Source organism: Psammomys obesus, unplaced genomic scaffold (genome assembly GCF_907164565.1).
Source record: "Psammomys obesus unplaced genomic scaffold, mPsaObe1.curated_primary_1811, whole genome shotgun sequence".
Lineage (NCBI taxonomy): Eukaryota > Metazoa > Chordata > Mammalia > Rodentia > Muridae > Psammomys > Psammomys obesus.
Window position 1 is genome coordinate 134,272 of NW_026589732.1, and position 20,371 is coordinate 154,642.

At 42.0% G+C, this 20,371-nt stretch overlaps 1 protein-coding gene across 1 annotated transcript in view; it reads right to left on the reverse strand.

Annotated features, from left to right (window-relative positions):
• Positions 1-6,137: 6,137 nt before the first annotated feature.
• The window catches only part of Ercc5 (ERCC excision repair 5, endonuclease), a 37,932-nt gene continuing 23,698 nt past the window's right edge, over positions 6,138-20,371 (reverse strand). The window contains exons 9-15 of the mRNA XM_055605409.1: positions 19,119-19,366; positions 18,668-18,787; positions 18,330-18,543; positions 17,081-17,225; positions 8,716-8,918; positions 8,222-8,304; positions 6,138-6,757 (exon numbers count right to left, since the gene is read on the reverse strand). Coding sequence (XP_055461384.1) covers positions 6,224-6,757; positions 8,222-8,304; positions 8,716-8,918; positions 17,081-17,225; positions 18,330-18,543; positions 18,668-18,787; positions 19,119-19,366 — 1,547 coding nt within the window. The 3' untranslated portion in view covers positions 6,138-6,223. The remainder of the gene's footprint in view (positions 6,758-8,221; positions 8,305-8,715; positions 8,919-17,080; positions 17,226-18,329; positions 18,544-18,667; positions 18,788-19,118; positions 19,367-20,371) is intronic.

Sequence of the window (20,371 nt, forward strand, 5' to 3'; positions counted from 1 at the left end):
AATCTCATTCAGAATTGCAAACAGGATAGACTCCAGAAACAGTGAAAGAGAGGAAACAAAATGGGAGCCTACTGAAAGGCTCTACCAAACAAGGGATCTAAGCAGATGTTGAGACTCATAGCCAAACTTTGGGCAGAGCGTAGAGAGTCTTACAGAAGAAGAGGGAAGTGGGGATAAAAGGACATGGAGGTGACAAAAGCCCCACAAGGAGACCAACAAAGGTAAAAAATCTGAGCTCAGGGGGTCCTGCAGAGACTGATGCACCAACCAAGGGCCATGCGTGGGGAGGACCTAGATGCCCTGCTGAGAGGTAGCCAATTGGCAGCAACCCAGCACTGTGGGTTCCCCAGTAAGGGGAGCAGGGTTGTCTCTGTCATGAACTCAGTTGCCTGTTCTTTACTCACTTGACCCTGGCAATGCAGCCTTGCCAGGCCACAGAGGAAGAGGATCCAGGCAGTCCTGATGAGACTATGGGCAGATGGCAGAGGAGAAGAACTCCCCCTTTCAGTGGACTAAGAGATGGGAATGGGAGGAAGAGGGAGGGAGGATGGAAGTGGAAGGAGTTGAGGGAGGGGACTTCAATTATTACATATAATGAATAAATTGTGAAAAAATTTAAAAATAAAAATAATCACAATAATGTGTTTGGTTTATAGCATCTGTTTTAAAATGCCATTTTTGAAGATCAAAGAAAAATTCTAAAATCTTGTATTTTCTACAGATTAATTTATTATTGTCCGTCAAAATTATGCATAATGTATCATCAGGATCACTGATGTTCTACATATTCTTTAAAAATATTGGAGATATTTTCAAGTTAGTAAACAGAAGCCAAAATATAATATGTAATTAATAAATTATAGTTCCCTTTAAGTCATTAATGAAGACTAATATTATATGGTTTTTATATTATATTAATAGTTTTGTCTATCTCGGATTGGTCAAATTACAAGAAGAAACAAAATTATTTACCTTTCTGAGTTTCTGGGTCCATCAACTGATGAATTAATGAATAGTAATATGCTGATGTTTTCTTGATCATGTGCTGAACAATAAGCAAATACACTAAAATATCAAATGCCAATAATTAATTCAAAAATGTGTAGTAAGTGTACTTATACTTACCTAATAGTTTAACTTCTGATGTAGCTGAGAAAATTATAGTAAATATCATTACCAAATTAGAATGTCAACTAATTGACCCACCAGGTAGTGTTTTGGGGCAGTATCTACCTTACGAGTACATCCAGGCAAAGGTTTACAACAAGCTCAAGTACTGTCTGCCATTCACTCAGAGCAGGTAATTGGAATCAGCTTAAATAAGCTGTTAGTCTCTGAAAACAATTGGATATTTCTACTTCTCAATTTGACTTTACATGACAAATAACCCCACAACTTCTATAAGAATATAACACTTTCTTCCAAAGATCCTGTGCACGTTTCCCAGAAGCCAAACTATTTCCCTACAGTTTACACACAATAAAAGCAAAAGTTAAATAAAATCATCAAAATGATACATATAAAAGAATTAGCAAGACATTTTCCTCCTCTCATTTCTCATAAAGAAAGCAGTCTTTATTATACCTGTCCACCTTGAGATGAGTATTTGGTCAATATTAAGACTGGACCTACCTAAAAGTGTTAGCTGAGTTTATAGAAGGTGAAAGAGCACCATCCACAGCTAGTGATTTGCTGCTGAAGGCTTTGGTGGTGCCTGCAAGGCTGTCCCCAGGGCTTGTAGTTCACTCCTGCATACCCTGACAATAAATCCAGGCAGAAGAGATTAGAGTCCGACAGCTGCAGCCTCTGTGCCTCTGACTGTACCACAGTAACGTTGCAAAGCTCAGAAAGCAAAGACTGAAGGACAGTAGGAATGTCCCATGACTGCCTGGGAAGACAGCTAGCGCTCATGAACACACACCACTCCTGCGGTGAGAACGTAGGCTCCCTAGAGGAAGCAAACCAAGTTTTCAATTCCAAGAGTTATTCTAAGACTCTGTGCCTATGACGTTCTATGAAATAGAGACCTTGTACTTTTTATGTCACCTATCTGGGTGTGAACACAGCTTTTCAAATCCAACAACTACACCAGCATGTGTGTAGCATTACTCTGTACCCAAAAGTCAAATAACATCAATTCCTTCTCACTGGGGCTGAACAAGACGAATGGGATGTGGTTCTCTGAACATCTACACACCAGCATCTAGGCCAACACCTCAGTGCACATGTAAGTTCCCTTTCACTGCTAATACTAGCCTTCAAGTTGCAGGAGAAATCAAAGCCAAGCAAGACTGTGCACCCAGGGGTATGAGTACAGCTTCTAAGAAATACTTTTATACCATGATGTACAGAGAGCTGACGAGGTCTGGGCATCACAAGGACCAGTTTTTACTATTCATGTCAATAACTACTTATGACTTGGAGTCATTTGCTTACTGTATTTCTTAGCTTTCCTCATTTATAAAACAGGATTAAAAAATCACATAATATGTACTTGGGGAATAACTGTTCTAGGTAAAACATTCCTGGGAATTCCAAAACCTTGAAGAATGGACACTACTTTGCACAGGCAATTTTTTTTTCCAGAGGACACACTCCCTTTTTGACCATTGAAAACAAAAATGAATAATGACTTGATAAATAAAATTACTTACCTCTTTCAGGGAATTATTTGAAAGATTGTGAAATCCTCAGTGCCAGATTTACAAGATGCAGAACTCCCAAATCAATTATGTTAACCAACATGACAATAATCATTTGTTACACTCTGGAGTACCTGGATGTATTCCTCTGGCTGTGCCTTACAGAAGGCTTCTGACTCTATTTAGGAAAGGAAATGTTAAACACATACACACACGCACTTATGCACACACTTCTGTTTCATTATATCACAGAACATCCAAAGCAGCCAAAAATTCTAGTAGTTACTGATTACTGGTTGCTGGGGTTTGGATATGTGATGCTCCCTCACGAGATAGTGTTTGAACACTTGGTTCCCAGCTGGTTATACTCTGTGAGGAAGCTGTGGAACATTAGGAGGTGGGTCTCTCCCTATTCCTCCTACTGGGTTGCCTCATCCAGTCTCCACGTGATGGCATGTGCCTGGTCTTAGTGTAGCTTGTTATGCCCTGTTTGGTAAATGTCCCTGCTCTTGTCTGAGTATGGGGATGGATCTGGGGAAGGTGGGAGAGACTGGGGTGAGGGGAGAGGGGAAACTGCATCAAGATTTAATATGAGAGAGAGAGAGAGAGAGAGAGAGAGAGAGAGAGAGGAAGGAAGGAAGGAAGGAAGGAAGGAAGGAAGGAAGGAAGGAGAGAAAGAAAGAAAGAAAGAAAGAAAGAAAGAAAGAAAGAAAGAAAGAAAGAAAGAAAGAGAGAGAGAGAGAAAGAAAGAAAGAAGGCAGATTCCCACTGGAGGAAATAGGTTGCTGAGGTGGGACTTGAACCCCCAGCCTGAACTCCAGCTTTCTCACTAGCCCCAACGTGAGCACCTCCAGCCACCAGGCCTAGCTCACCATGATAGACTCCATCTCCTCAAAATCTGAATTAAAGTAAATCCTTTCTGGAACTGGACGATGGCTCAGCAATTAAGAGCTGTTATTGGTCTTGCAGATGACCAGGGTTTGGTTCCCAGAAACCATATGCTGGCTCATAATCGACTGTATCTCCAGTTCCTGTGCCCTCTTATGGCTCTTGGCCCCTGAATTCACATGGCGCACATAAAGTCACCAGGTCAAGCATACATACTAATACATATTCTTCGCGTTTCCTTTAGGTTTTTACCATAGCAATAAGAAACATTAACTCCCACTCTGGTGAAATATCTTAGGAAATACTTTGTACTTAGCAGAGCATTATCTGTTGCTTGCAGTCAAGAAAAGTAAAATTCTCACACATAGGAAGAGAGCTGCCTTTTTCCTCACCAAAGCCATCATTTGGCTCCCTGAGTACATGAGCATATTTCTGTATTCATAACAAGTTTGTGAATCCTGTGGGTAATTTCATCTACTTAGCCCTATCCAAGAGGCTTGTCATCCCTATTTTTGAGTAGCTTCCTATGCCTTTATTAAACACTTCACAGTCTGCACAAATCTGCACAGTAGAGAAAAACATTTCCTCAAGGCAATTGATTTCCTGATTCATACTCTTTAAAGGGAGAAAATGTTAATGTTTGATAGGAGGATCAGTGCTAATTCTACTTGTTCGTGGGTGACTCAGTCACTGACTTGGTGTTAAAATAGCAGAAGCTTGACTGTTTAGATTACCAACGTGGATCACATCATCATGGCAGGCCAGCCAGGCTATGTGCAATAACTATCTTGTGGTAGGTGAGAGACGTGAAGACATAGGACTAATGTCAGAGTGAAAATTTTGCCCATCAGACCCCAGCAGGGCAAGCAGGGAGGAGTCAATATTTCTGATATTTTAATTGTATGAGATGAAGAATCCAGTAATGAATCCACACCTTAGCTCCTCAATTATCTCAATAAAGAATATCTCTCAAAGTTCAAAAAATAAAAGAAGGCTAAGAAGCCAGAGAAAGGACAACAGACCAGTATCCCAGATCACTTTGGACAACCTCATAGGACTGGGGAGACAAAAGAATATTTGGGGCAGATAAAGTAGCTAGGAACCACAAGCCCAGGATTCTGGAAAGAATGGGTAGCCACAGACACCTTCAGTGCTGAGTTTATACTCAAGAGTTTGCTAACTAAACTGTTTAAGGGAATGAAAAGTATTACAAAAGCAAAGGGAGACAAAGAGCAAAAACGAGGAGAAACACCCAGGCTTCTAGCGGGTTCTCCTGGAAGCTATTTCCTAGGCACGAGGAGAAAACAGAAGTAGAAGCCTTAGCAAGAATGCAAATCAGCCCCGAGCCGTAGAAGACGTGACCTCAAGCACTACTGCCTCTCAAGAGACTTTCTGGACTGCTAGCCAGAAAAACTTCTTCGGCTTTTAACACAGCAAGTCCAGCCACCAAAGTTCACCAGGCAAACTAAGAAATAGTATAAACTTACAGGTGACCCAGACACAGACTTTAAAAGAACTGTGTTCAGGATGATAAAAATAAAGAACTGAATGATTTATTTTAACAGTAAAATGCAGATAAAGCTGAAGAAAAGATTAATGAGCTGAAAGGTTACTTTATGAAGTATACCATGTTCATGATTCTAACAAAACTATAGATAGACCAGTATGTTCTAAATAACAACTTGAAAAAACACTCTTGAGATGTTTTAGCATTAACCTGTTGAGACAAAACAATGTCGTTCCATGATCCAGGCATGAGGCCCTCTTCTGCTGTCTGCTTGGGACAATAGTGGATGGCAGGGACTGAGTTGCTGGAGCTGCCAGTCCAGCTGCCAGCTGGACTGAGAAGTAAGGATATTTTTCTTCTTGTCTAGGTCTGACTGGGACCTAGACGAACACATATTGAGAGAGCACTCACCAACAGAAATCCCTTCCTTTTCCTTAATGTGGGTTCAAACCTTCAGACATGCTAAGATAATAGAAATGATGATAAAGTAGAAAACACCAGAAAAATTGTAGCACACTGAAACTCTGTCCAGTTTAGCATCCATGTTTTAAAAACCACAGTCTGTCCCTCTGTTGTCAGGCCTTGTGAAGCTGTTGACTCTGTGAGGCATTCTAGGGTAGAGTAGCACCCTGTGTCTGCAGTTCATGAGGTTTGGCATTATCCAAAATATTTAAAACTATTTAAATTGTGGACCTGTTACTGAAGAATATTTATGAAATAAAAATAAGTTAAAAAATAAGAACTATTTATGAACAGTGATCCATAGGCCTGTACTAGTCGCTACACATTCGCAATATTGACAGTGTCTACAGTAAGGAACACTCTGGGACTGTTCCCAGCGACCCACTGATGTGCATTTAAAATGCTACCCTCAACTATAAGTACGTGCCTACCCCTGTAATGATAAATCAGATGAATTGGCCTGGCTACCATGGATATGTGCACTACACTTTGACCAAAACATATCATGTTTCAATTTTGTATGTGGACTACAATATGAACACTAAAACATATTATTTTTATGTAAAGTTTTTCTGTACTTTGATTTTTAATAAACTTTACAAATCAAAAAATAAAATAAAATAAACCACACATTCAAAACCGATTATACAAATAAATTTAATCTTATGCTCTCAATACATAACCATTGCAAGCACTATTCTTCAAATCACTGGCTTTCTAAATTTTAGGCTTTTCTTTTTCTTCTCCTCATACTCTTTAGCGTCTTCCTTTTCTTCTCAAATACGGGTCTAGCAGTCACGAGGACAGCCTTAGCTTTGTCCCCATCGTCCTCACTGGAGCTGCTGGTGGACATATGGCCATCCCTCCCACGAGGCTGTAAGTCTGGCAAATCTGAGCAACTGACTGTTGACGACTCAGCTGATCGTCTCTGCTGTGCACTCATCACAGACGAACTTTCTGCATCCTCACTTGAAGACTCCCCGGCTGATTCTGAGAGGCAGGGGGCCCCCAGAAACCCACCATTTCCAGAAGGCCTCCTTCTTTTGGGGACTGATGTCTCTCCTGGGTTTGGTAGGCTTCTTTTCTGGGTTTCTCCTTTTGCTTCATCAATCTCTTTCTCCAGCTCACTGGCTGCCTCTTCCCTTTCTTTCCTTAGCATACATGTCACTGCTCTGCTCAGCCTCTGGCTCTTTATGTGTTTGGCATCTTGTTTTTCCTGTTGAGCTAATCTGAAAAAGGAGTCAATTCGTAGCTGGGTCTAAAATAAAAAGAAACAGTAAGTCAGGTAAGTAAGTAGTTTCTAGGCCAAATCAACAAGTTCAAGTGTGATCACTCACATTGGATTACTAGTTCCAAGAATTTAGATTCATGGCCTCCCAGAAGGCAGTTCTAGCAGTGAAATATTTTTTGTTTGCTTTGTTTTGTTTTTGTAACAACTGTATCCTTTTCTTTGATAGCAACATTTTCAGAGTCTGTGCCTAAGTCATTAATGCCTTTCTTTTAAAAGCCTTAGCATTATAGTCCTCAAGAGAAAACCTTGCTGATGCATTAGGAACCATTAAAAGCTACACAGGAAACAAAAGTCAAGCCTTTAGTGCAACAAATCCACTGCTGAGAAGACACCTTAAACCTAGTGTATATCACAGCATTATTCATAACTGCTTGAGAACTAAAAGCCCAACAACATAGAAACAGTCAATGTGAACTGTCCTGGAAGGTAAGCTGGTCCTCTGAAATACAAAAAGCGATGCAGTTCACAGAAGCTGGAATACGCTGAGGAGCCGAGCGGAAGAGGAGGCCCACACCATCAACAAGTATTTACGCAGAGGAGCAAGTCAGTACGGTAAACAGAGACAACTAACCCATGTCAACAACCATTAGGAGGGAGACAGCAGTTTTAATCTACTATCTTTGCTGTCTACATTATCTGTACTCTTTAAAGAAAGAAAATGCATAATGGAAAGAGAAAATATATTACAATGGCATTTATCTGAAATTAAGGTCACTAGAAAATATTTTTATTCTTAGTTGGCTTCTATTTCTGGTGGGTAAATGTCATCAGGCAAACAAAAGAAAAGCCCTGGGAATATGTCTTAAGTCACTTACTTGTATTGGATTTTTTCCTAAATTACCCAAATTTATTAGACACTGATTTCATTGACTTAAATATTGTAGTTTCATTTGTATTTCTATGCATGTTTCATGAGTAGCTTCTGAGATGGAAGAAGGCTTATCCAATGTGAGCAGAACACATGAATACGACTGATACCCATTTAGAAGAAAGCCACATAAAAGGGAATTTTCCTCCTCAAAAAAACCCTCTTGCAGAAATGTTACTATAAAGACCAGATCCTAAGTTGTAAATTAAAATGTTAATATTTGAAGAAGCTTGAATGATTAGAATTGTTTTAGAGTGAATATTTCCTGGGCTTTTAAAAATTGAAGATATCTCCAGGGTAAAACATTTCATCTCAAACATCTTACTATGAAATTATTTATTAGGCTAGAATTTTTTTCAAAGTCAGCATAAATAAGGACACTGCAGCACTAACAGTGACAGTAAAAAAATGGATTTCGGGCCCAATCTCCCCTGTGGTTTCACTCTGTTCTTTAAGGTGTCATGGTTTCAAGCCTTCAATCACCTGCCCTGAAACAAGACTGTTAACTGGACGTTAGCAGCTCCCACCCTACTAACTGCGACATAAAGAAAATCCACAATTACCTGCTGGACGTTCAGCTGCTTTAGTACTGGGCCCAGGGATTCATCTGTCTTTGTGTTGTTCCAGCCAAAATACCTCTGACAAAATGTGCTCGCAGTTAAGAATTACAGAAGTTTTTTAAAGAGACTTAACAAGTAATTTTTAAAAAATTTAAGAACCAACCATTAACGCCATTCCCTGTCTCCCAGAATAATTGCATTCATAGAGTGAAGTGGTCAGATAAAAGGCTTGTTTCAAATAAAGATCCTTACTGAAGGATACTTGCCTCATATACATGAAGCCCTGGATTCATTTCCCAGCACTGGGAGATTAAAAAAAAAAAAGTCCTCAGTAAAACTGAAGAGGGAAGACAACTATGAGGGCCTCAGATAAATAGAACATTGGAGAAGAAGAGGAGGAGGAGGAGGAGGAGGAGGAGGAAGAGCCAGGTTCCCTAAGTTTTAAACCCAACAAGTCTGTAGCTTAATATTATCATAAATTTTAAAAATGGAAGGATATTCTCTAATCTTGTTAACATCAGGTTTGCCCCACAGAAACGATCTCCTGGAGTCATCGACTACAGGCCTGAGGTAAGCATCTGCAACTGCGGGGTTGGGGAAGCCGGGTGTCAGCTGCAACTTCCGTAATTTCTTCTTCACTTTGGTGTCATGGGGATTGGCAGTGACCTTCTTGCTGTTTTGAGCTTCATGCCACCACTCTCTGCAAGGTAACAGGAGCAATTACTTATAAGGCAGGGAGACATTACAGTTGTCACCCTGGAGGGAAAGAGCTAAATAGAAAGTTCAGAAATGCAATTTCAAGTCCTAATTCCAGCACAAATGTATGTGGTGTAGAATACAAAGCAACCAAGGACAGATCTTACACCAGGTTAAATATTTCACGTGTATCGTTACTCTCAGCTCTCAGAAGAAGAAATAAACTCACACAGTGGTACTTTGCTCAAGACTTCACTGTCAGCATCAGATGACAACCCCCCCCCCCCCAGGGCTTCTGCTCAAAGCACAGTAGCACAAAGCAGCAACTTCTCTAGGCCTCTGGTCAGTGAAGTGAAAGGTACAGCGGATCCAAAAATGTCAGGCACATAATCGTTGTTTTAGTGCAGATGTCATTCAACACAAAATAGGCTATGATAGACAGGGGGTGTATGTGCAGAAAGAGATGGTAGGACCTTTTAAATTATAAGTAATAGCAAGAATTATTGTTCTCTGGTGGGTTGGGCAATGATCTACGCAAAAACAGGCTGTTAATTTTGATTTTTTTATATTAAGTCCACTTTAAAATTTTTCCATCTTAATGATAATTACAGCAAATTCAAGAAAGACACACTTTTTTTTTTTTCTTTTAATACTACTTCTCTGATGACGAAATCATCACAGGTGATAACTATGGAGTGTTTAATAAGCCTGTCCACTTCCTGTGTCTGGAAAAAGCTGCCATTGGAAGCAGCCACCATGCCTTGAGGAACCTGTGCTTACACAGAGGTCTAGACAGAGAAGACCCAAGGCCTGCCAGTCTGTCGGCCTCCTAACTGATATTGCCTGCCATGTAAAACATTCAGCAGGCCCTTGAGCTTTGAGCTGTTGCAAGCCAGAGAATAGGAACAAAAGGCTTCTAAGCAAGCCTCAGAGTCAGGCGCAGAACCACCACGTAATACTAGTGGAGGCTTTGGAGTTTTGAGGTAGGTAAGTGCAACATGCCGACAGGAGACTGATAGAAAACACCATCAAAGCTCAAACACGCTCCTGACCTACCCGATCATTCATTGGATCCTGCACGCCTATCCCCTGTTCTAGTTCTTCAGGTATTATTAGTAACAGGAACTGGGTTTCAGCCTGTAGAACCTCAGTGAGTGTCTTAGGAGTGCCACCTAGAGTTCAGAAGTCTAACAGTGGTCTTCATCAATACCAAAATCAAGGGAAAAGAATGCTTTCTTTTCTTTTTAAGATTTTTGTTGGGAGATCAAGGGGATACAAATCGGAAAGGCGTCAAAGCGTCACTATTCGCAGATGATATGATAGTATATATGAGCGACCCCAAAAATTCAACCAGAGAACTCCTCCACCTGATAAACACCTTCAGCAAAGTGGCAGGATGCAAAATCAACTCAAAAAAATCAGAAGCCCTCCTGTATACCAAAGACAAAAGGGCTGAGAAAGAAATTAGGGAAACAACACACTTCACAATAGCCACTAGTAACATAAAGTACCTTGGGGTGACACTAACCAAGCAAGTGAAAGACCTGTTTGAGAAAAACTTCAAGTCTTTGAAGAAAGAAATTGAAGAAGATCTCAGAAGATGGAAAGATCTCCCGTGCTCATGGATTGGTAGGATTAACATTATGAAAATGGCCATCCTGCCAAAAGCAATCTACAGATTCAATGCAATTCCCATCAAAATACCAACTCAATTCTTTACAGATCTTGAAAAAAAGATTCTCAGCTTCATACGGAGAAACAAAACACCCAGAATCTCCAAAACAATCCTGTACAACAACAGATCATCTGGAGGTATCTCCATCCCCGATCTCAAGTTGTACTACAGAGCAACAGTAATAAAAACTGCATGGTATTGGCATAAAATACCAGAAAGGAGGATCAATGGAACGACATAGAAGACCCAGAAATAAACCCACACACCTATGAATACTCGATTTTTGACAAAGGAGCCAAAACTATTCAATGGAAAAAAGACAGCATCTTCAACAAATGGTGCTGGTCCAACTGGATGTCCACAGGCAGAAAAATGAAAATAGATCTATATTTATCACCCTGCACAAAACTAAAGTCCAAGTGGATCAAAGACCTCAACATAAAACCAGATACTCTAAATTTGTTAGAAGAAAAAGTGGGGAACAGCCTAGAACTCACTGGCACAGGAGACAACTTCCTGAACAGAACACCAACAGCACAGGCTTTAAGAGCAACAATCAACAAATAGGACCTCATGAAACTGAAAAGCTTCTGTAAAGCAAAGGACACTGTCATCAAAACAAAACGACTGCCTACAGATTGGGACAGAATCTTCACTAACCCTTTATCTGACAGAGGACTAATATCAAGTATATACGAAGAACTAAAGAAGCTGAAAAACAGCAAACCAAGTAATCCAATTAAAAAATGGGGAACAGAGCTAAACAGAGAATTCTCGACAGAGGAATATCGAATGGCAGAGAAACACTTAAAGAAATGCTCATCCTCATTAGCCATCAGGGAAATGCAAATCAAAACGACCCTGAGATATCACCTTACACCCATCAGAATGGCCAAGATGAAAAACTCAAGGGACAACACATGCTGGAGAGGTTGTGGAGAAAGGGGAACCCTCCTCCACTGTTGGTGGGAATGTAAACTGGTACAACCACTCTGGAAATCTATCTGGCGCTTTCTAAGACAATTAGGAATAGTGCTTCCTCAAGACCCAGCTATACCAACTGCTAGGTATATACCCAAAGTTTGCTCAAGTACACAAAAGGAATATTTGCTCAACCATGTTTATAGCAGCTTTATTTGTAATAGCCAGAACCTGGAAACAATCCAGATGTCCATCAACGGAGGAATGGGTACAGAAATTGTGGTATTTTTACACAATGGAATACTACTCAGCAATCAAAAAGGAGGAAATCATGAAATTTGCAGGCAAATGGTGGGATCTAGAAAAGATCATCCTGAGTGAAATATCCCAGAAGGAGAAAGACAAACACAGTATATACTCACTTATATAGACCTATAAGATGTGATAAACATAATGAAATCTGTACACCTAAAAAAGATAATCAAGAGAGCGGACATGGCATAAGATGATCAATCCTCGTTTAGAAAGACAAGATGGGATGTGCATTGAATGTATGACAGGAGTCTACTGAGCGCATTTGAAAGACTCTAACTAGCAGTGTTTTCAAAGCAAAGACTCATGACCAAACCTTTGGCAGAGTACAGGGAATCATAAGAAAGAAGGGGAGTTAGTCTGATGGGGAAAGGATAGGAGCTCCACAAGGACCAAATATATCTGGGCACAGGGTCTTTTCTGAGACTGACATTCAACCAAGGACCATGTATGGATATAACCTAGAACCTCTGCTCAGATGTAGCCTGTGGTAGCTCAGTAACCAATTGGTTTCCCATTGTGAGGGGAACAAGGACTATTTCTAACAGGAACTCAATGATTGGCTCTTTGGCCTCCCCACCCCCCAAGGGAGGAGCAGTCCTGTTAGGCCACAGAGGAGAGCTTTGCAGCCAGTCCTGAAGATACCTGATAAAACAGGATCAGATGAATGGGGAGGAGGTCCCCCCATCAGTGGACTTGGAAAGGGGCACGGTGGAGATGAGGGAGGGAGGGAGGGACTGGGAGGGAATGAGGGATGGGGACACGGCTGGGATACAGAGTTAATAAAATGTAACTGATAAGAAAAAAATAAAATTAAAAAAAAATTTTTTTGTTTGTTGTGTGTGAGTGTGTGTGTGTGTGTGTGTGTGTGTGTGTGTGTGTGTGACGTATGTGCAGGTGTCATGACCTGAAGTAGCTGTGGAGACCTGAACTTGAGTCCTCTAGGAAAGTGACAAATGGGCCATTATACAGACCATAGAAAAAAATGTTTTCTTAACCAGTTTTACAACATAATATAGGAAAAACCACAGTGAGCATCAGCCCTAAATACATACCTTAATGTAAGAGCCAGGCACTGCCAAGGAAGATGGAAAAACAGGGCTGAGTCTCTCAACCAGGCTGGCAGGAGACAGTAAGAAGTGGCAGCCACTGTGATGAGGCTGAAGAACACGTGCTTGGAGGAGGGGCTGTCACTTCACCCCAGCTATCTTGAGCTTACTTAGGAACAACAGGGGCACAGGATCTTGAGCTCCTTTTTTCCTTGAACCAACCAAAACATTTGGGGAATACAACCTCATATTTAAATGCTAGTGGCAAAAAACAAAAAAACAAAACAAACAAAAAAACCCAAAGTGCCGTGCTCTGCTAGATTCCTACCTGTCTTCCTAAATATTAGCTCTGCCTTCATACAACACTCCAGACTCAAACAGGAAGGAGGGACTGTTCAGCCAGTCCAAGAAGCGTTGACACCAGAGCCAGAGAAGTCCCTGAAGCTGACTTTACAACATACAACAGCATTCCATTGCTTTTTCAAACACAAACAAACAAACAAACAAACAGCCTATCAGGGAAGCAGGTAGACTAACAGAACCTCTTCACCTCTCACTCCATTCCTCCATTCCTCCAAATCCAATCCCCCAGTCTCACCACAGCTCTGCAGCAGAACACCTGCTTCATTCAGCCTTTCTTAACCCCCTGCCTCCATCTACGATAAATCATACAAATTCCCTCACAATCTCCCTCCCCCTACTCATTACTTTATCCCAGCACCCGAATCCAGGAAGCAGTCCCTGGGAAAGCATATAAGCCACTCCAGCTGGGAAAGCAAGTAGGCTAACTGCAGAACTTCACCTCTCTCTGCTCCTCCAAATCCAGTCCCCCAGTTCTCATCCTCAGCTCTGTAGCAGATTACCTACTGAGGCCTCCCTTCCTCCCTGGGCCCCATCTCCAATGGACCTCACAGATCTTACCTTCTAAATTCGCTTCTTCCTGCTCATTGCTTTATCCTAGCCCCCAACTCCAGTAGGCCTTGCCTGAGAACCCACAGGTCAATACAGCCAAGGAACAAGGTAGCCTAACTGGGGATCTTCACTAATCCCTCCTTTCCTCTTATATCTGAGGTCACTCCCTGATATACGCCTCCATCAGATAGATCTCTTCCAACCTTCTTTCCACTCATACTGCCATCACAGCTCCTAATCCCAGCAGGCTTCTCTGAGAACCATTCAGCCAAGCCTGTCAGAGAAGCCAGTAGCCAGTGAGGCAGGTAAGCAAGCTTCAGGTCTTCACTCCTCCTCCTCTCCTCCATATCCAATGCCCCAGTCTCACTCCTAGTTTTGGAGCATATTATCTGTTACGGCTTCTTCTCACTCTCTGCCCCCATTCTCAGGGGACTAAGCAGATTCTGGTGGAACACATTGCTCTGCTCCCTCCTGTGGACCTTCTGCACCCTCACCTACACCCACAAGTCCACTCCCACTCCTAAGTGTCAGCTCCCAATACTCAGAAACACATCCTGCCTTCTGGCTCCTCCCCTCTTTCCTGTCCTCTGGCTCCTCCCAGCTCAACATTGTGTCTAGTTGCAGGAGATGAGTGGGAGAAGAAGGGGCGGGAGGAGAGCGAGAGAGCAGAGCTGGAGGAGAGATCTTGGAGGATGTGGAGCATGAACCAGACCTAAGATTTCACAAAAAGCAAGTATAATGTGGGAAATCTAAATATTTAGGAAACTGAGGGCTTGGAGGTTTAGGAGGGAGTAATATTGCCCAGCATTGTGTTCTAGGATAACTAAAATCCCAGTCTCTGTGTGGTGATTTGGTTATACAGCTGCTGACGATTAACAGCAAGCTTTACTAGAAGATAACCCTATAATAAATATTAATCGTCACCTACAACACTGAGGGAAAAGGAGGTGGGAGGAGTGTCCTTTTCCTATATACTATAGCTTCCAGTTTAGTGTTTATGGATTCCTGAGTGTGTAAACAAAGGGTCTCTGTTTCCTGTGCCTGCTCTTAGGCTCTTTTCCTTCTGTTTGTTTGTTTTGTATAATTCCAATGTGTTAGCTTTGTTTTAACTTATTTTATTATTATCCCATAGAAGCCTATTTGTTTTCTAATGAGAGACAGAAAGGGGGCGGGGGGAGTGGATCTGGATGGAAACAGCTAGGAACAGAGGGAAGAGAAACAAATTCAGAATATATTGTGTAAGGGGAAAAAAGGAAAAACAACATAAGAAAATAAAGCTATGGTACACGATACACCAGCTACCATGCGTGTGTGAATAATGTGCATGTCTAATGGGTATAATGTGCATGTAACTGCAGCTTCTTCTAATTAACTGTTGAGTAAAATCATCTTAATGCATACTCTGCAATGTTGCTATGATATATTTACTCCTTTGTGGAAGAATGTCATTTGCAGCTACATAGTTCTTTACCAGCCATGTTTGATGAGCTAATTCCCGAGTATGTCAATAACTTAACCCCAGTATGTCAGCTTCTCAGCAAGAGAGGTGCAGCAAGAGAAAGGAAGCATTAGGTGAGTGCACCAGCATGTTCCCTGAGGCTGCCTGGAGCCAGCGATCCCTGCAGTCACACACTGCATCTCAGTACTGACTCTTCACAACACAAGAGAACACAACTGAATTAAACCCATTACCCGTGGCAATCTGGTGCTTGCAAGGGAACCTTGTAACCTTGCTAACAAACTAGACAATGATGAATTTTACCTCTTAAAGAGATGAATTCATGTTATATGAGTCATATTTCAAGTTTTTTTTTAATGCCATTGAGAAAAAAAACAAAAAACAAAACAAAACAAAAACAAAAACCCCTACTTTCTGAGTCAGTGGGATGAATGAACACGTAAAGTTGTTTGCTGCCAGGTCAGATGACCTGAGTTCAATCCCTAGGACTGGCACGGTAGAAACAGAACTGACCCTCATAAGTTGTCCTGACTCTCCACAATGAGATAACTCAAAGATTAAGAGCACTGGCTGCTCTTCCAAAGGACCCAGGTTCAATTCTCAGGACCACATGGTGGCTTACAACTATCTGTAACTCCAGCCTCAGAGGATCTGGCACTGCATGCTTGTGATAGACATACATCCAGGTAAAAAAATATATATACATAAAAATAAATAAATTGTTAAAAATAAATACATAAACATAATTTTTAAAACTACTTTCAGAGACACAGCTCCTACCAATTCTGAGACTGGGAGTCTCTGACAATTAATACTGATTATAAAATTGACAGGCCCTAGATTCCCTATGGAGAGAAAGCTCTGACTATGTCTGTGACAGAGCTTTTAGGCTGAACTAACTTAGGTCTGAAGATCATCCCTGTAAATATGGCCAGCAGCATCTGGTGTTCTAGGGTCTAGACTGAAGGAAAAGGAGAAAATGAGCTGCACACAGCATTCATTTCTCTCTGCTTCTGACCGCCATGCCCCTAGCCAAAGTAGACTAGACCACTGAATATCAGCCAAAATAAATAAATTTAACGCTTCCTTAAGTTCCTTCTGTCAAATACTTGTCACAGCCCATGGTGAAGAAAAAAATACTTGGTCTCCAAAGCTCAGAAGCTGCACCGCAAGTACAGCATACCTCTGGTTCAGCACATGTGTTTTCTTGGACAATGACGTTACCATGTTAGTTCCTGGCCCTGGCCCTCCAAGCACGTTTCTGGTTGACTTCTTTCATAACACTAAACGAGTGGTGAACAATTTAACTGGCAACACTGAATGATTTCATTTGTTTTTCCAAAACCCATTATCCGATTCCATAAGGAAACCTGAGTGTATATGCTGTAACTTCTCACCTTTCCCATCCCTAAGACCTGTATATATGACTCATTTTGGCCATTCCACAACGATCTGAATGAACTCAGAGGCAGCTCACACACTAACAAGCAATGCAGAACTGGCTTTGTGTCCCTGGACTAGGAGAAGCCCAGGCATGACTAAGATGAGACCAAAACAGACTGAAAACAGACTCCCCAGGGCCCTCGAAGCCACAGCCACTGTCTCCCATTGCTCCCTCAACGTATGATGATGGGATACGTCATGATCTTAGAAACAGATCCCAGTTGTGGTAGCACACACCTACAGTAGCAGCTACGTAGGAAGCTGAGGCTAGAGAATTGCAAGTTTGAGCTCAGCCTAGGCAACACAGTAAGAGCTCAGCTTAAAAAAAAGAATCCATTTGTTAATCTGAGTATTTATAAAAATACCTGAATTAGAGACATGAAGAAAAGCCTTACGAGAATCTTAGGAGTGGGTCCAGGCCTCGCCCAGGGAACTCATTGAGAATCTCCATGGCTGTCACATTGCCGACTGTCGGGATCCCTTCAGTATAATCACTGCCCAGTAGATAAGCCAAGTTGATTAATTTGTTTCGGTCCAATCCTGCATAAATAGCAACAGTTATATTTAGTATTTTTATAAACTGCATATGCTAAGCCAACATCCAAAGACACATGTTTTATTTAAAAATAGGTTCATTCATTAGCTATCACTCAGCTGAGCTTTAAGTTTTAAACATTCTTATTTCTCTACATTTAGTGATCCTGCCTGCTTCCTCTACCCACAAGCATAAGCATCCCATTACCCACTGAGCGCCCCTGCCGACCTATGCAGTGACCCTCTCATCTCAACTCAACACTCCCTTCCTCTGCTCCGCTGTATGACTGGCCTAGAACCAAGAAGCTAGAACCCCTCCTCCCACGCTCCTCCCACGCCAGGACATGCACACTGCTTTCTCTGGTGCACCAGACACTACAAGGCTTCAGTTTCCTCTCTCCAAGGTTAACTATTGATATCACCCCCTCCCCCACTTCTATTGGCCTTCTTGGCTCCCTAGAGCATGTATACAAGCAAGCTTCTGCGGCAAGGTCTTGAAATCTTTAAGTTCCTCTGACACGACCTTTGTCAAATGTGTATTTATATTTTCTTACTATTTCCTTAGGGAGCCTGCCCTAGGCTGCCGCAAACAAAGCCTTCCCTAATGACACCTCTGTCAAGAGCAGCATGTGCTCTCCTGCAGCTGCATCTCATTCTCACTCTGCTTTGTTGTTTTTTTTTTCCTATGGCACACACCAACTGTCAGATTATGATTTGTTAACATAGCCAGCATATGCCTCTTCCACTAGGTTGTTTCATTCTTGGCTACTATGCCACTGTCAAGAATGACTGGCACATGAGCGTCAGTGTGCATTTCCCAACTGATTGGATGAATGGTGTGGTAAATGTCAGGCACACTCATAGCGGCAGAAGCAGCAATGGCTCCACTCTATGAGAACATCTCTGGCTCCCTGTCAAGTAAGCATTCAAATAATTCTGTCAGATGATTTAACTGCAAGAAAGACTCAAGGATTTTAACTTCCTAAATCCGACTTTTAATATCCTAGGACATCCCATTTTGTTCATGCATCAATTAGTTCCTTGAAAAGAAAAACCATATGAGTCAAATCTTGAGGGTCAACTGTGAGAAGTGATCACTCTGAGTCTTACCTAATTGGTTGTGGAAGTCTACGTATTGGTAGTACTCTACAAACTTGTTTTTGTTAAAAAAATTCTTATAGACATGCCGAGCTCCAAACAGCCATATATCACTATCATCAGTGATGGTTCCAGAAGTCTGATCAGTGAGGTCCAGGATGGCACATTGTGCTTCTGCCTCCATGGGAGCCTGGATGTAGGGAATGCCAAATAGGCGCAGGAGTTCCTGTAGTAAGAGAAAACACATGCAGGGAAATTCACTGTGGACCCTGACCACAAGGGGGTATGACATTGTCACACAGCTCCTCCAAGGACAAGCCTAAGGAAGACCAAGCTAAAGTCAGACTCACCTGGCTTTCCAGAAACATCTGGCCTGTTACGGAGGCGGCGATCCGCTCTTGCTGCTGTTTTTGAGCATTCAGTGAATTCTGTTCCGCTAAGAGGTTACTCTCCAGGGCATCTAGTTCCTCCTATAAAACAGGTTCCATCCACAGATAATTATAGTTGAGATCCAATTATGGTCATTTGTTGCAGAGAAGCCTGCTTTCCTCTGGCTGAAATAACCAATAAGCTGTTTCTCCTTACAGTGTTTCCACTTGGGATTTCCAGGCAACACTGCCCTCACTAGATCATATTCGCCTATCTAAACCCCAGGTGTAACTTACGTTTTAATAGGAAGCTATGAGTAACAAGATGGATTATAAAACATCTCGCAATTATTTATCTAGCAACTCTTAAAGTCTCAAAAGTCACAGGCTTGGCTTCCTTGGCACAAAGTTAAAAAATGTGTTCTACTATTACCAAATTAACATCTTGCCATTCATCGGGAGAGTCCTCAGCATCTCTCTCAGCTTTCCTGGGTTCTTCCATGGCCACGTCCTCACCGTGAGTGCTGTCCTCCAGGAGGCACTCTGTGTCACTGGCGGTTTCTTCCTCCTGAGTTCCCCTTGGTTCCTCTGTACCTTGTTCAGAGGGATGTTTAGAAGCCTCCGATGACTCTGTTTGAAGTTCATCATCACTGACTATACTCTGCACTTCAACAAAACTCCCTGTCCAAAAAATAATGATGTCACTTCATCTACAATGAGAACATTAGTCACTCTGAAGTCATCAAAGTTTTCTGAACAGTCCTGAAAAATTTCAGTCTCCAATGTAAAGGATTTAAGTATAACCACAAACATGACACTAGCTTGCTATTCTTAAATACAATCATCACAAATGTCTACCCATCACTTCTAAACAACTTTTTCAATTAAACAAACTGATCTATTAGGCTTTTGGTCACTAAAAGTATGGAAGGAAATTATCAAAGACTTGCATGTTAGCTTTAAAAAACTATGCTCCATTGACTAAGGCTGTTTTTAAAACTCAAAGAGGAGGCCAGGGAGGCAGATAGGCTGAGAACAGAGCTTCTCCCCTTTCCCTTCTTCTCCTCCAGTCCCAATCCTCCAGTCTCATCACCAGCTCTGTAGATCACTTGCTATAGTCTTCTCTTCCTCTCTGACCCCATCCCACACAGATCACAAAGGACTTCTCCAACCTCCCTTTCCCCAACTCATCTCAGTCTGCAAAAGCAGCAAGCATTCCCTGTGAACACAGCAGCTGAGGAAGCCAGGGAAACAGGCAAGCTAACTGAAGACCTTTACCACTCTCCTCTCCTCCAAACCCAGGCTCATCCCTAACTATGGTGCAGAGCACCTGGTGAAGCCTCCCCTCCCCCTCTGCCGACATCTCCTGTAGATCCCACAACTTTGCCTTCCTAACCTTCCTCTTCCCAATTGTTGCTTTATCCAAGCCCCCAATTCCAGCAGGCACTCCCTGCTAACCCACAAACCACTCTGCCAGACAACCAGGTAAGCTGTCTGTAGATCTTCCCCTCTCTTGCTGTTCTAGATCCAAACCCCCAGGCTCATCACCAGCACTATAGCAAACCCTCTGCGGTGACCTCTCGTCCCTGACTCCCTGATTCCAAACTGACAAAATAAGCAGATCCTGGCTGAACACTATGTTCTGCTCTACTCCCTCCTGTGAACCCCTTCAGACCCCTGGCCTAG